Raw genomic sequence first — 16,842 nt, forward strand, 5'->3', positions numbered from 1 at the left:
AGCAATCAAGGACCATTCAGGAGGAAGAGCTAAAAACAAACAAGTTACATAAAAGGACCAAATTACCTTTTAAATAGAATGGATCACAAAGTTTTGTCTCAATTTTAAAATACAAGTATTTCAAAATGCATAAGCTTACTGCTTTGGAGCCAGAAAGGCTGTGAGAGTTCATCTGGTTCAGATCTCCCATTTTTCAGGCAAAGAGCTTGGGTGCAAAGAGGTTAAGTATTTTTCCCCAACAAAAATCACATGGCTTATTAGGGACCTAGCTGTCCTCAAGACATCTGACTGCTGATTCAAGAGTCCAGTGTTGTGATGCTCTGTTGGGTGTGCTGTACGATGGTTTTTCCACCTGTGTTTTTAGTGTTGGAAAAGGACAGAGTGATGGGCAATCAGAAACTAAGGGAGAAAGAAAGAATAAAGAGGCTGAAAAAGTAGGGAGAAGGAGTGGCTTTTCAATCACCAGGGTTTTAGCGTCTTGCCATGTGTCTCTTAGCCCCGAAATACTGAAATTGCACTTCCTGTGGCCCATAGCTTTTTACAGGTTTGTCACAGACTGTGCCCTGAGTGAAATGCAGTAGTCACTTGAAGTGAAGAAGTTTGGGGCCTAGAAGTAGATGTAGCCTTCAATTAGTGATTAAAATAAGGCTGACCCCCGTGCGGTTAATCCTTGAGTTCAAATCCTGGCTCTGCCACTTCCTGGCTGTGTAGCCTTGGGCAGATGACTCTTTCCAGGCCTCTGTTTCGTCAGCTCCTAAACAGGGACAGTGGTGGTACCTACTGTTGTAGTGCAGCCAGATGAGTGCTGGCCCCTGATCAGTGTTAGTTACTGCTCAACACCAACCTTTACCTGAATGACATGATAAAAATCCCCTGGTGAATTTTTACGTGGGTCACGAAAAGCTGGCCTTTATCTTTGGTCTTCAGTGTACTGCCCGCTTCTTGATTCCATGTATCATTCTTGTATTTGCAGAGATAAGTAAGTGATGGGAAGCTAGCGGGTGGTCTGTTCACCTTGGAAGGCGATTAGACATGGCGAGTTGGTCGAGGTTTAGCACTGTGAATCCGTCGTCTTTCGTTTTCTGGGAATGAGTCTTCTCTCCCTCCTTAGGCTTTATCCTACCGCATTCTGTTATCGACTGTGCAGAAGGTTTCTAGCTATATGTTAGTAGGAGTGGTAGAAACCAAATAGACTACAGAGAAGATAAAATCTTTGGAGTCTTCTCACTGGTTTTAGTGTTAAATGTCATGTAGCTTAAGAGACCATTTCAAAGAGTTTTTGAACTAGAAGGAAGTTAGCGATGACCAGTTCCAAACCTTTTGTTTCCCAAAGAAGCTGAGGCCCAAAAGATGAAAGCAACTTGTCCATTTCATAGTACATTATTATTGTTTCTATTATCCCTATCTATCATTATCAGCCATGATGCAATATGGACTTGAGAAGCAGCCTGTACCTGTAAAGGTACATAGGAAGTGCCATGAAATTTAAAAACTCAGCAAGAGAATCTCTTAGTGGGTAGGGTATGGAGAAGGGAAAACATGGCCTACAGGAAAATTTTGGAAACGCTAGTGCTCAGGACACACGGTGGTAATGTTCTGTGCATGTGCTGGTGGTTGGCACCCAACAGAAGGATATTTTATATATATGATAGAGTGATATGATCCATGGAGTTTTCAAGTTAAACAGACCACTGCTGGGGTGAAGCAAAAGCTAGTCCTGATTTTGAAGTGGAGGGAAATTTTCCCATGGGTTATTGCCAATTTTTATTAATATCCCTTTTGCAAGTTGCAGGATTCTTGCATTATATTTATAGACCGGAGCACGAGATATAATATGCCATATTTAGTCAGAAATGGAAGATTTCAAACCATACTACAGTAATACCTCTATTAAGAATCAGAAAAGTATTGCAGCTTTTTGTCAGAGAGATCAGAATCAAAGCTAGAAATTATGTCAAAGCCTGAGGTGACATTCCCTCCTATCAGAGAAAAGGTTTATTACATAAGAAGTCATTAACTGCTAAAAGTCATGTCAAATGTGCCGTAAAGCAGTGTTTTGCGAACTGCGGGTTGTAACTCTTAAGTAGATCACGAAATCCATTTGGGAGGCTGCGTTCAGTGTGTTTCTTTAATGAAATGAATTAACACAGATTACAGCAGAATGGAAGGGTGTGTGTGTGGTGGTGGGGGGGAGGGGGGTTGTGCTGCATCACAGTGTAAAATGCATTTGTTACTGGGCTCATGGTCCAAAAAGTTTGAAAGCCACTGTCAAAGCTTCTAAGGGGTCCAGCGGAACCTTGGGTGGAGGGTCAGATTAAGGTTGACTTAGAGTTTTGGGGAGTCGGGAGGACTGGTAAGAGAACTGTAAGAAAAGCTGCTGATTGGAGATGTGGACTGAGACTGAGCAGGCAGGGACCCCAGCAAATGCACACACCTCAGAAGCAGCCCTTCTTGGGCGCTTGGGTGGCTGAGTCGGTTAAACGTCCAACTTCATCTCAGGTCGTGATGTCACAGTTCATGGGTTTGAACCCCACATTGGGCTCTGTGCTGACAGCTTGGAGCCTGGAGCCTGCTTCTAATTCTGTGTCTCCCTCTCTCTCTGCCCCTCCCCTGCTTATGCTCTGTCTCTGTCTATGTCTCTCTCTCTCTCTCTTTTGAAAATAAACAAACATTAAAAAAAAAAAAAAGGAAGAGGCAGCCCTTCTCAAAAGTTGTGTCTCTCGTGGGGACGTGGGAGAAGGGAGTATTGTGGGGTACATGTTAGAAACCCAGAAATTATGCCTGAGACATGCAGACAAGGTCCTAAGAGAGCAGCACCTTCCACTGGCTTATGCACCCACCATACAACCCCATTTCCCAAGTCAAGACCTAACCTTCAGACCCGTGTGATGCAGTCAGGAGCCACGCATCTCCTATGGCCAAGGGACCCTTGTAACGTGGCTAGTCCAAAGTGAGAAGTGCTGAACATGTAAAATACACACTAGATTTAGATGGATGTATATCTCATTGTTAATTTCTTAATATTTGTTGATTACATGTTCAAATGATAGCATCTTAGATACATTGGATTAAATAAAAATATAATATTAAACTCATTTCACCTGTTCCCTTTTACTTTTCTCACGTGGCTACCAGCTCGCATTATGTCTCTAGTGGGCAGAACTGCTCGGACTCTCCTCTTTCTCTAAAATGTTTTGTAATCACTCTTAACCCTTCCTTTCCCAGGCTCCCCACTTGCTTCTCAATCTCTGAAATTCCTTTAAGCAGAAAAGTCATTTTTTTCACTTAGTAGTGAAATTCAAATGCGCAGTTTGAGTTAATGCTTCAGTGGGCATAGGTTTTTTTCAGTTAATTTGTCTGTCAATCAAATTAATAATGGACTGAACCTTCCTTGGCTGTTTGGGTAAAAGGAATGGAAAGTGGGTTCCACATTTCCTAAGGTTTGGCAGTTGGGATGGTAGCACAAAAAAGGGGCTAAAGCAGTAGAAGACGTTTTTGCCTGACATTAATTTCACTCAGGCTGCTATCTGGGGACAGTGCTGTTATGGGACATTTCTGGCTTTTGGGTTGCTGGGCAGGGAGTCCGATTTCAGATTATGCTTTGTTCCCTGGTGATTTTTTTTCCCCCTCCTTCTGAGCTAAATTTGGCTCTCAATTTGGATTTCAAAATGTAACCCCACTTACTAGGATCCCAACAAATCCAATACCTTTTTGGGTCCCCAGTTCAGGACACTTGATAAAGGGTGCACAAAGCTTCTTCTTTCCTCTGAGGCCCAGTCATGCCCGCCTGGCTGCATTTCCTGCTCAGGCCGTGGTCCTGACTCTGCCCTTAACCTACCCCCTCCACTCACCCCGGTGACTGTGGGTCTCGCTGTTTTTTTAAGACTCCCTTTCTCAGACTCAATAGTTGAGATGCAGCAAAGGAAAATACACTCGTGTGGTACTTCCTGGGGTTCTGGTTTTTGAAAGGACGGTAATTATAGGGCCCGATGATTAAAAGACAGTTTGAAACAAAGAATGAAGTGTTTGATCCATTTCAACTGTTAATGAGAATCAGTGTGGTTCCACCCACAAAAAGAAGCAATATTAATTTTTCTTCTTTCTGTGTCCCTAATAGGAGTTGCTCTGAAACGTACCGCATGCCAGTGATGGAATACAAAATGAACGAAGGGGTTTCATACGAATTCAAGTTTCCCTTCCGAAATAATAACAAATGGCAGAGGAATGCCAACAAGGGGCCTCACTCAGCTCAAGTCCCCTCCCAGGTGCAGAGCCCCATGACCTCAAGGCTGAATGCTGGCAAAGGAGACGGGAAGATGGCTCCTCCAGAAAGAGCCGCCAACATCCCTCGAAGCATCTCCAGTGATGGGCGCCCCCTGGAGAGGCGGTGAGTGCACCTTCAAAGGTTTGCTCCGAGTCTGCCCCAGATTTGAGGAGCACCAGACACACAGACGCTAGCTTTAGGTGTTTCCATGGTTTACTAGAAATCAGGAATTGAAACAGATGCATGCCCCAGTGGCTTTCAAAGCATGGGAGCATTCCAAAGCCGTGAGAGGGAAAGGGGATACGTTCCAGCAGAGCATTCAGCTCTGAGTCATGGTATTTGTGCTTTGCCCTTTCATCTCCATGTGATAGCAACAGAAACCATCACTGCACGCTTAATGGCTATGATGGGCTAGAACTTGGCAGATACATTGAGGTGACATTGACCATATTGTCATCTTCGATAGTCTTTGTCTCTTGGGGAGAAGTGATAGGATAGTAGCAAAAGAATGCAGGTGTTTGGTTGGGTGTCTGTGTCACTTTGTTAACGAAGATTGTAAAAATTTTAGTAGCACTTGGGTGACTCAGTCGGTTAAGCGTCCGACTCTTGGTATTGGCTCCAGTCATGATCTCATAGTTTGTGATATCAAACCCCCACAGGGTTCCGTGCTGACAGCGTAGAGCGTGCTTGAGATTCTCTCTCTCCCTCTCTCAAAATAAATAAACATTAAAAAAAAAAAAAGATTGTAAACATTCTAAATAATAGCACTGTGCATTACCTATGCTAATGAAGGAGACCGTTTTAATTCAGTAAGCTGTTAGTCGCCCGCTAGAAGAAGCCAACTTTTTTCTGTTCCCTGCCCTCTCCTCAACACTTCTGCTTGTCTTGATCATATCTCCGAATATTTTTGTGACCCCCACACTGGAGAGGGATCAGGAATCCCCAGAGTTGGGGATAACTGTCTGTTCTAGGAGCTGTGTGGGGCAGAAGGAAGGTGGGAGCCAAAACGTGAGTCTGGCTCAGCTAAGCAGTGGAAACCAGGTCCAGCAGGTACAGAGTGCCAAGGAAAATGGGCCCCAGCTATGCTTTCGTAGTCATAGATTGTTTCACGTTGGGAGCAGAAAAGCTGGAGGGTTTTTGTGTGTGTTTGTTTTAAAAATTTTTTTTAATGTTTATTTATTTTTGAGAGGGTCAGAGATTGAGCATGAGCAGGGGAGGGACAGAGAGACAGGGAGACACAGAATCCGAAGCAGGCTCCAGGCTCCGAGCTGTCAGCACAGAGCCTGACACAGGGTTCGAACCCGCAAACTGTGAGATCACGACCTGAGACGAAGTCAGACGCTTAACCAACTGAGCCACCCGGGCGCCCCAGAAAGCTGGAGGTCGTTTATCTTAAGTCTAACTTTTGATCTATTGCATAAAACATTGTCACTTAACTAGTTCAGAAATACTAGGATACCATGTAAAACTAATTCAGTAAAAACCACCACTACCACCGCCACCAACAAAACTAGCTGTCTTTTCTAAAATTGCTCACTTAATCTTGGAGAGTGATTTGTAGAGCTTAACTCTTTATCTCAATAAACGATTGAGCATGTGGACTCTTACTTTCATTTTTGAGGAGTAAAAACATCCAAGAGATCTCTGAATAAACTCTTTGTTCTACACATTCCAAACTTGGCTCTCCCCAAGGTGTGTGTGAACTAGAATGCATGGTTTGGCCCACATTTTGAAAGATGAGCTTTAGGAAATCATTGTTTAGAGCAGGGCCCTTTCTTCCCCTCTTAATGCTATTTTCTTTCTCTTTCAGGACAATCATCAGACTTTTACAAGTTAAATTGTTCTGTGTTAATTTCTTTATACAGTATTCCATATAAGAAAAGAACAGGATGTATTTTGATTCCATGTTGAATTTAATTTCTGCAACAAAAACTAAAGCTTGTTGCTGAACATCCTGACCTCAAAAGTGGAAATATTTTTTGTAGCTAATTATCATCTTATGATGCAGGCAGATTTTAGTGCTAGAGAACCCGTCAACTGCGTTATTCCCCAGATGGAGCTCTTCTCAGTTCGAGAGGTTATTTCTGCAGGTCCCTGTGTCTGCCGTTCATCTTAACCAGCACCCAGTCCCCAGGGGAAGGGGAATCTGAGTGCTCTCCCCGTAAAACTGTTGGAGTGGCCCTGGCACCCTCCAGGCTTCACAGATGAAAGTGGCAGGAGCAGAGGCCACCAGTGGTTTTCGGGGAGATGTAACCTCTCAGGCTTCTGAGTGTCGGGTATTCTTGAGCACACAGGACTGATATTTCAGATCTTACGATGGAGAGCTTAGGCGACCTGTAAAATCTCAGCTCTACAAATGCAGGATATTCAGGTCACTTGGCTCATCTTCATTTTGAAATATGTGGTGGTTGGGTATTCTTCCTTTGTGAAAACTTAAAGAGTTGGGTTTCCTATCCCATCATTGCTCATTTTTAGTAATGCAGTATTTCTTTTTTTAAGTTTCCACTTGGAGTCACAGAGAAGATCCTATTTGAGGAACTTTGTTTTGCTATTGTTTCAGAGATACTTAGATATAGAATAGACTCATGACATTCATCAGGGATACTTCCTGAGTCCTCCATGAATCCCCAGATTCATAAATTTACCTGGGAGTATCATTTTCTCCATGAAGTGTAGTAAAACATAACTGAAAAGCCTCCCCTTCATGGTGTTACTGAGAACAGAGCACCTTACTGAGATTGGGAAGTGAGGCCCTTGGCTGCTGGGCTCTCCTCGTGCACTCGACCTTCCCCCTCATACCAGTCCTGCCCTGTGGGACATTCACATTTGTACCTGGGCAATCTGTAGGAGAAAGTGACTCCTTTCAGATGTATCACAAGTGGTCAAATTAAATGCCAGGGTCCACCATATCTTGAATCTTGCCTTACCGATAACAGCATGAGCTGAATACTGAGACCAAAGTATTGCCTTTACATAATTTTCCTTCCATTTATTTTCCTTCCCCGGGTTAGGTTGTATTTAACTGTAGAGAAACCAGCTGTATTAAGCTGAAGCCAGCAGCTCTCCCAAGTCTGCCCTGCCCACGTCTGCGACACAAATCTGCCCGCTCCGTTCACCGCGGCCGGTTCCAGCACGGTTCATTTCAGATGAAAACACAAATTGCTTGTAGAAGTATAGTTTTTCTTGTATTTTTATGCAAGATCCCAGACTTAAAGGTCATTGGGAATATTTCTTTCTTTTCTTTTTTTTGTAAATACTTGTGGAACAGATTTTCCTTTTTCCTTTAATACCAAGGGCATGATTTTTATAACATACCAATATGTGTTGGTGTTTGAGGTTTCTAACAAGAATTATTTCACTCAATTGTGTTCTCTATACATTGTTGAGAGAAACCAATGCAGTAAAAACAGATGACTCGTTTGCCATCTAAATAGACTAAAGTCTAATTCTCTTTGGCTTAAATATATGAGCCTTATGCTCTCCAGATGATCTTTTGAAATAGAATCTGATTGTATTTGTATGAATAGTATTTCTTAACAGGAACAATATTTATTCAACAAAAATAGGTAAGATGGGGGCACCTGGGTGGCACAGTCACTTAAGCATCTGACTCTTAGTTTTGGCTCAGGTCATGATCTCATGGTTTGTGAGTTCAAGTTCTGTATCAGGCTCTGCACTGACAGTGCAGAGCCTGCTTGGGATTCTCTCATTGCCTCTTCCTCTTCCCAGCTTGCACACGTGTGCGCTCTCTCTCTCTCTCTCTCTCTCGCTCTCTCTCTCTCTTTCAAAATAAATACATTAAAAAAAGTAAGTAATATGATGGAATCACTGTTTTGGCCTCAAATTTACCTGGAGTGCAAGGGTAGAATTAAAACCAAAATTTCTGCTGTAGCACATTGAACTGAACACTTTACTGTGTTTAAACATAATGTGGGATCGGTAATAAAGCCCCGAACTGTGTTAATATGCTCTGAAGAGCTTATCTATTTCAGGAGCTTTGCCTAAACAACAGGCATCTTAGCATAAAGAATTTTCCTTTGTCTTTGTGTTTTTAGAGGAAGCATCGCCAGCCTTTATGCAAATATTTGGTGTTGGATCTGAGCCACTTTGGCACTTTTAAGTGTTACCAGGATGCCACCGTTCCCTACTTCCCCACTGCTCTCAGCTCTAAGCAGCTGGATGGAGAGCATTTCTGCACTTAGAGAGGTTCCGAACCAGCACCTCACAGGAAGCCCCAGTCCTGTGCCCCATCAGTCTGCGTTTTGAAGGAAGTGCTCTCTAAATGCAGTTCCCATGCCAATCTTCACTGTCATTTTCTGCTTTGAGACAGAGCAAGTACCCATGTAATCCCTCCTCTTCCTCTAGTAAGGCAGTCAGCTGTGGTTAGAAGTTTCTAATGTGAACTTGCACACCACAGGTGCTGTCCACCTGAATCATAGTTGTTTGGTTTGACTTGAGCACCCTTAAATCCTAGAACTTCTGAGCTTCTCTGAGGTCACTCAGGCTACAGCCCCTGCCCTCCCTGTTTCTTGAGCTAAAGCCCCTGGATGTGGTGTCTTTAGTTTATCTGACACCATTCGCTGCTCCGTCCTTCACACTCCTTTTCCCCATCTTCCAAAACCTTAACTCCTGATTTTTTTTTTTATTTTTTATTTTTTGGCAGCTCTTTGCACCTGTCTCATCGCCCCCTCCCCACCAATTGTGTGTCCTCCACGGCTCCTTCCTCATTTTTCTTTTAATCCCATGCTGTGCAGTGTCTCAGAGTAGCTTGTTTGCCTGAGCAACGTCAGCCATCCCGCACGTGGGCAGTTCCTTAATGGTGTCTGTTGATCTCCTTTGTACTTTGCACATTCATTTGCCTGACTACCTACTGAATGTCTGCCCTGGGATGTCACATTAGTGGCTCATATTTACAAGCACCAGTGGGCTCCCACTCGTCCATCACCTCCTCTTTCTAGTGTGTCCCCCACGTCAGTGAACGGCCGTACCAGGTACCCGAGTACACAGGGCAGAACTAGCATTCGCGATGTAGCTGGTCCTGCAAGCAATCTGTTTTTATTTTCTGTTCTTTAGTGTCACTCTTAGATATAAAACTGGCTCTTCTCAAGAGGCATCCGTGATGTGTGCCGGGCTGTGAACTTCTAACATCTTGCCAGCAGCTGTGACGTGATGATCCGTTTATCTCAGCGTGATGAATTGCCATATTTTCCTAACCGGGCAGGGGAGTTATTCCTCGTTGTAAATTGACCTTGTCACTGGAGGCTCATCGGAACAGGATCTCCAGGATCCAATCCTAACAGCTGACATGAAGTGTTTGGTCAGAAAGCCAGGGGTAGCTCTGGTTCACAGAGAACACAGTAGGAAGAGATAAAAAGACAGAGGTACATACAATGACTTGAATTTGAATATAGTTTGTTCAAACTCTAGCCTGGATAAAGCACCCAAATTACATTACCTTGAGTCATTTAGAGAAAAAAAAACTTTTTTTTTTTTTTTTTTTTTTTTTTACATAATTCTGGAAGAATCCTGGTTGATACAGATTGCTGAAGACAGGTTTCAACTTGGTCCTGTTCCCTGGGTGAACAGCATTTTAACTGCTAAGTTGTGGTAAAATGCTGTGCTTAATTACGGACTCAAGTATCTAATTTGTCAGTCATTGCTGCTATTTGAAACCCTCTCTCTTGTTTTTACCATCATTCCACTGTTTGCACTTGGCTTACAGAGGGCCTTGTCTCCTTGGACACATTAGGAGTGCTGTCACTTAGGGGTACAAAGCAGGACATAATTCAACCTATACAGAACTACTCAGGAAAAAGTTTTGTCATCAGCTATTTGGATCCTGAATGCTTTATCCATAACTTGATAAATTATAATCGGTCACAACCTGAAGAGATCAATTGAATGAGAATCTATTAATGTTAACACTGTACGTGTGGCCCTGTGAGTTGATTTATGGGAAGGATGTGGTGGGGTGCAAAAGTTATTTTATTGGAAATCCGGATCTTGAGGGTGAATCTCTTCTCCCTTTTGTCTTGGTGTGAGAATGCTTCTGGAAAAATGAAGAACTGACTCTGATCTTAGACCATCTCTTCCTAAATGTCCATTCCATTCAACTCCTTGTTTTCATCGCAGTGAAATGCATTGCATGTAAATGAAAAGCTCGTGTTCAGTGGAGTCCTGCAGACTATGGAGGCATTGTCTGTCAGGCTGGTGATCATGACTTTTTCAATTGCTGCATTTTTGTCATACAGTCAAAAAGCCCTGGTGTTTTGTTTCTGCAGAGGGAAGTGAGAGGGAGCTCCAGAGGACACTTAAGATCAGTTACTTTAAAAACATTTAGTTATTTCTTGGCCAAAATTGACAAAAATGTAGGGAAAAGAATCTACCGAAATTAACACTAAAAGGTTTAGACATTTCCTTTCTCACAGTGACCAGAACATTCTTGAAAATTCTTACATTCCACAGAATTGAAAAAAAATCTCACAGCCGTTGCAAGATGCGTTCCTGTTCGTCCTCTAAACCTATTTGGGCATTAACATCCAGATGCTGGGGTTGGGGAGGGGCGTGGCATGGGCGGGGGTGCTCTTTAAGACTAGGAGGAAGTAGAAAGATCTCAGCTTATCTCAAAAGAGAGGAAAAGCCTTGTGATCTTGCTTAACTAAGTCTTCACTGGCCCCAGCAACCCTTAAAATAAAGTGGGTGGTGAGGGGGTGGAGATTCAAGAAGTCAGCCTGCTACCTTCCTCTGTGAGCCAGTTTGGGGGGTACCTCTTTTCAAAGCACAGGACGGCACACAGCCCACCTTGAGTAATGACCATCCGCAGGCGCTCCCTGGCAGAAGGGCACTGCCCGTGCCAGGCAGGCGGGACCTCTTACTCCCCAAGTGACGTCTGTTCTCAAATAATATTTGTGTGGTAGTATCAGTTTCAGAGTATTTGAAAAGAATAGTAAGAGATCAGTATAAGAGCTAATTTTGCCCGCCATACGTACATCTAGAGTCGTAAGAACATTTGGATGGCTTGCCATGAGTTTCTGGTTGTGTGTGCTGTGTGTGTGAACAGACAGAAAACAAAGCCACTATTGAGTTACATAAATGCAAAAGAAGGATGGGAGTGAATGCTGGCCTCCTGGAAATGCTGTTTTTTCACTTTGGGATAACTCCAGTAACCAAGTAGAATTTTCTGAGACGTTTGCCAAATAAAGGAGCTAAGGTTGAGAACTAGCATGAGATTATTTTAAAGTAATGTTCGTTTTAGAGAGCAGAGTCAGAAAAACAGGCTACATCTTGACTTTTCCTGTGGAATCAGTGGTTACTTCCTCACAGAAACAGAAACATTTTAACATTCACCATGCAGTTAATTCAGTGGCATTACTTGTTTACCCTGAAGAGAGAGTTAGCATCGGCCCCCGGATGTTAACACTGGCCCTGACCACGTATGTTAACGTTAACATGAACACGGTACTTGGTTTTCAGCTTTCTGTAACACCTCCTCCCCCTCACGGTGGAAAAATCAAAGCACCTACAAGTGAAACTGTAGTTGAAGTTTCTCTGTAGTCCGAGCCTATAGAAGCCAAACTCTTAAGATAGAGAGGAGTGTGGTGTCTCGTTACATTTGGATCCACGCTGCTCCTTAATCCGTACCTCTTCCGATCGTTTCAGAATAAACAGGGAGAAATTTGGGAGATGTCTTCATGGAAGAGAAATGAGATGTGGATTTTATGGTACCTAAGGAAGGCTCTTGATCTCTCTTTTATCAAAACACATTGCCGAGAAGTAGGGATGAGCTGGTGTCCCAAGACCCCACTGGTCCCTGACCCCGCCGTGGCTGCCCCACACATAGCCCTCTCCTGAGCCTGTATCCTCATGAGAGCACCGCTGTGTGGCTGGTACTTCTCTGAGTCTGTGTGGCGATAACAGGAGGAGCATGGGAGCTCTGCCTCTTTTCCGAGCTTCTCATCCCGTTCCTCCAAGGGCCTTACCTGAGCATTCTCGGTGTCCTTTTGTGGACCATTTGGTACTACCTACAGGAGCCATTACCAGCGAGTTCTCTTGCCATTACCTGTCAGACTGATGATATGCTCAGGGATATCTGGTTATAATTCCAGCATCCCTTTTTCTCACATTGAAGGAGAGTATTAATTTTGAATCTGTTTTCATTGCTCTTAGTATAGTATCCACTAATTTTGGCACTTTATTATTAGCAGCCAACTGTTTTTCAACGGATACAGACCCACCATTAGTGGAACCCCTGGCGTAGGCAGCTGACGTCACTATTGGCCCTTCTTCCTTCTTCTTCTCTGTGATGTCTATTTATTTATTTTGAAAGAGAGAGACTGAGCGGGAGATGGGCAGAGAGAGAGGGAGAGAAGGAATCCCAAGCAGGCTCTGCACTGACAGCGTGGGGCTCCGACCCACAGACCGTGGGATCACGACCTGCGCCGAAATCAAGAGTCAGACGCTTAACCGGCTGAGCCACCCAGGTGCCCCACTGTGGGCCCTTAACCTGAACCCACCTGCACTGCTGATGTTCTCCTTCATTCCACAAACATGTGTGAAGCAGTCAGAGCTGTAAAGATAAGGAAGTCTCAGTCCTGCCCCTTAAGAAGCAAATCTAGTTGTGGAGATAGACACACATAAAACTGTGCTAAAGGTTGTGCTATGTAATGGTGCAAAGAACAGACCATGTGGGACTCAAGGAGGTTCTAATTAATCTATGAATTCAGGGATACGATGTTGGAATTAAGCCTCAGGAAAAGGACATTATGTAAGAAAGGGGGAAGAGAGGCAGAGAGGGCAAGATGAGTAAAGGTATGCATTTGGTAGCTGAGTTTGAGAATAGGGGCACACTGAATGTGTCTAGAATGTAGGGTGCAGGGAGACAGGAAGAGGGCACGGAGAGGGGAAGGGACTTGAACAAGACGGTCCAAGGCCTGGAAGAGGGGGCCAGACATTCGATGCTCTATTCTGTAGGCAAAGGGAAGCTATGGAGAAGCATGTGGGATGGCTTCAGATGGGGTAAGCAGAGCCTAGACTTTGAAGACCAGTTAGGGCCCAGGTGTGCTGATCCAGGCTAGAGAGGAGGGAGTTTGGAGGACAATCAGCAGGTTGAAGACCAGTTAACTTCTTAGTCTGTGTGTTGTCCAGACCAGCACCCAGGGTGCCTGACACACAGCTTGTACTCATTAAAAGTTGAACTTAATTAGAGGAGTTGACATGGAAGATGAGGAAAGGGACGGGGGAGATGGTTTCAAGGTGTTCAGCCTGAGATAACAAATATAGGAGGAGCAGGTTTCGAGGGCTGGGCGGGGGAATGGAAAAACCTGTTAGGTTTGATGAGGTTTAATTTGAGCTGCTATGGAGGCTGTTCAGTGGAGATGTCTAGGAGACAGCTGGAGATTCTGGGTTTGTGGCAGAGCGGAGAGATCTGGATTCTCAAGTCAGACCCGCCTCTTGGGTATAGAAGGATTTGAGAGTTATAATTTCAGCATCTGTCCTCATCCTTTCTCTGTGAGAAAAGCTTCTCGTTGGGATTCTGTTAACCCCTCTGTCAACTTCCCAAACCTGAAACCCTATTCTGCCCTGTTCCAGAAGGCACACAGGTTCACTGTTGGAAAATTCTGGGTTTCAGTGGATCGGGTTCCGTCGCCAGGCTTCAGAACTTTACTCTGGGTAAAAAGATAGCTTTTCATGTGAAAGCATTGACCGTGCAGACCCATTGCAAGCTGTCCTAGCAAGAAAAGAAAACCCGGCCTGCTCTGGGGGACACGAGTCTTTTAGCACTGAGCGGTGGATTTACAACCAAGACGCTTGGCTTACCGAACGAGTGACCTCGATTCCTCTCACTCCGCTCTTGCACAGAAGTGACCTGCCCTGCCACAGGAGTCGAGGGATTTGTGCTAGCGTTCCCTCTGAACCAAAACATCAGTAGGAAGATGTAGGTTACCCCCGGTCACAGGTGCCAGCTTCACTTACTGATGTCCCCGGGGTTGCCCTATCGTCTACTGGAACAGAGGAGGTAAAGGACAAAGTCTGTGTCTGTCCTGATGACAGAGCTCTGGTTTCTGTCCCCAGAGCCAGTCAGCAGGGTGACAATCTGCAGAGCACACACCTCTGCTGGGACATTGCAGAAGTTCAACAACTGATGTTCTAGGCATTTTTTGTTGTTGTTGTTGGAGGTTTTTATATGGTGATGCTCAGCCACATTTACAAATACCAAATAGCAAAATCTGAATATTCATTCCAGACTTGGAGTAACAACACCCCAAGACAAAGACGCGGAGAATGCACTGGTCTCAGTGTGGTCCTTGACTCTGGGAGAACCAGTGTGAAAAATTGGAATTAATTGCTATGTTAATGTCACTGGGGCTCAGTTATCCTCTGCACTGCCATTCTAGGAAACTGCACAATCAATTCAACCCAATGAATTTTGGCAGCTTTTGGAAACATACGTGTTGTTTTTCCCCCATTATTTTTGATGTCCCCTCACCCCACACCACTCCCCCACCTTCAAAGCCATTTTCCAGCTGTTCCTAAGGGAGTAGTTTTATGGAGAAGTTTCTTTTGTAGGCTTCCAGCTGGCCTCATTTTCACTATCTCCATGAAGTCGCTTTCTCTGTCGCATTGGTAGGATATTATCCGTGGTGCATTGCCTCGGGACTTCCCCTTGGACTGACTGCATGTTTTTGGTTTGCTCTCGCAGGCTGTCTCCCGGCTCAGACATCTACGTGACGGTCTCCTCCATGGCCCTTGCGAGGTCCCAGCAGTGCCGGAACTCCCCTAGCAACCTGTCTTCATCCAGCGAGACGGGCTCTGGCGGAGGCACTTACCGGCAGAAGTCCATGCCCGAAGGGTAGGTGTGCCCTTGCACCTCCACACGCCCCCTGCCCCCCATCGCTGCCTTTCACCTGTGACTCAGACGTGCCTTGACCCATCTACAAAGGAGGAGCCAAAGGGGGAATGCGGTCAATATTCCAGAGAGAAGATGTTTTAATGTCTGCTTCAGACCACTTCTCAGGAAGTGGTTTCTTCATCCTTCTCTAGCCTCCAAGGCCCCCGAAGCAAAGAAATCAGACTGCATCACTTTCTGCAGTCGCGTGCGCTGTCCTAGTCTTACGGCACAGATTTTGTCACTTCCCCTGAAGCACACTCGGGAGCATGCTTCTTGCACTGGCTGGAGTTTGTGTGGCTGTTAGAGTAGGGGGAACCATCATCCTGTTCGAAGCTTAAAATTATTTTTCTCACACTTTCAAAGGCTTCTGCAATCTCGGCCTGTGGTTGGTTGTTGTTTCTCATCTCTTTCAAAAACACGAAACACCCAAAGGTAACTGTTTGCCTCTGACAAGACATACAGACTGAAGGCTAAATGTACCTGATTTGAGAGGCTACTAAAAAGAAAGGAAAACAAAAGCAAAAACAAACCCTAAGCGACTAGAATGTCTGAGGCTGGGAAGTAATTAGCAGCAAAATGTTACGTGACCCACACATGCCACCTTTGCCCAGAGCAAGAGTCAAAGAACTGTCAGAGACTTCCTGCTGGGGTGTCTCTCTGGGGAGGTTGATGGAGAACTCAAAACCATTTGAAAATCAAATGTGAGGCATTTATAAAAACCCATGTTTCTATTCTGAGTTTTCCCCCAAATACATTTTTAACGAACGCACACATGATTTGGTTACTTTTTTGAGATTTTTCCATGTTACAAAATAGTCAGGCTTACTAAGAATACCTTCATAATGGGTATTTTTTTTTATCCTATAGCATTTTGTTGGTTTTTACAGCTATTAAGTATGATTTTTTTTGTTGTTGATGCTAAATATTTATATTAGAAGAAAGTAGGTAATAAAACCACTACACAATATGCTTGCCCCTGCTGCATCACGGGGTCCTCCGCAAGATACCCTGGGTAGTATATCTAAAATGCACATGTCTTTTCTTATTTACTTCAGTGACAATTAGGGGGAAAAAAATGTATCTCTTATTCATGAGTTCCTGCAAAAGGTTTTATGAGTTAAGTATTATTATCATACCATATCACAAGTCCTAACCAATTATTCCTTGTTTCAATTAGTAGAATTTATTTATTTATTTATTTATTTATTTTAATTTTTTTTTTAACGTTTATTTATTTTTGGGACAGAGAGAGACAGAGCATGAACGGGGGAGGGGCAGAGAGAGAGGGAGACACAGAATCGGAAGCAGGCTCCAGGCTCTGAGCCATCAGCCCAGAGCCCGACGCGGGGCTCGAACTCATGGACCGTGAGATCGTGACCTGAGCTGAAGTCGGCCGCTTAACCGACTGAGCCACCCAGGCGCCCCACAATTAGTAGAATTTAAATGGCCTGCTTTTACTTCAAAAATAAGAATCCGCTGCAACTTTAGTGTTAGTACAACAATAAAATATAAATGAGCTCACAACAACAACAAAAGCAGTTTTCTTATGACTGGGATATGCTTTAAACGTATACCAAAAACATAACCCGAAACCTTAGTGTTTTGGTGAATATTAAATGTCAGAAACATGGTTTCAGTGCCCACCCTACACAGTGTTTTCAGTAAGGTGGTAATTCTTCAACCTGATGTG

General features: G+C 44.2%; 1 protein-coding gene across 13 annotated transcripts in view; it reads left to right on the forward strand.

The window, feature by feature from the left end:
- The window catches only part of SIPA1L1 (signal induced proliferation associated 1 like 1), a 362,796-nt gene that overhangs the window by 300,266 nt on the left and 45,688 nt on the right, over positions 1-16,842 (forward strand). For all 13 annotated transcript variants that reach the window (XM_053889553.1, XM_053889555.1, XM_053889552.1 and 10 more), the window contains 2 exons: positions 4,118-4,387; positions 14,964-15,113. In XM_053889553.1, coding sequence (XP_053745528.1) covers positions 4,118-4,387; positions 14,964-15,113 — 420 coding nt within the window. The remainder of the gene's footprint in view (positions 1-4,117; positions 4,388-14,963; positions 15,114-16,842) is intronic.

Source organism: Panthera pardus, unplaced genomic scaffold, assembly GCF_024362965.1.
Source record: "Panthera pardus isolate Hobbes unplaced genomic scaffold, ASM2436296v1 HiC_scaffold_24, whole genome shotgun sequence".
Classification (NCBI taxonomy): Eukaryota; Metazoa; Chordata; class Mammalia; order Carnivora; family Felidae; genus Panthera; species Panthera pardus.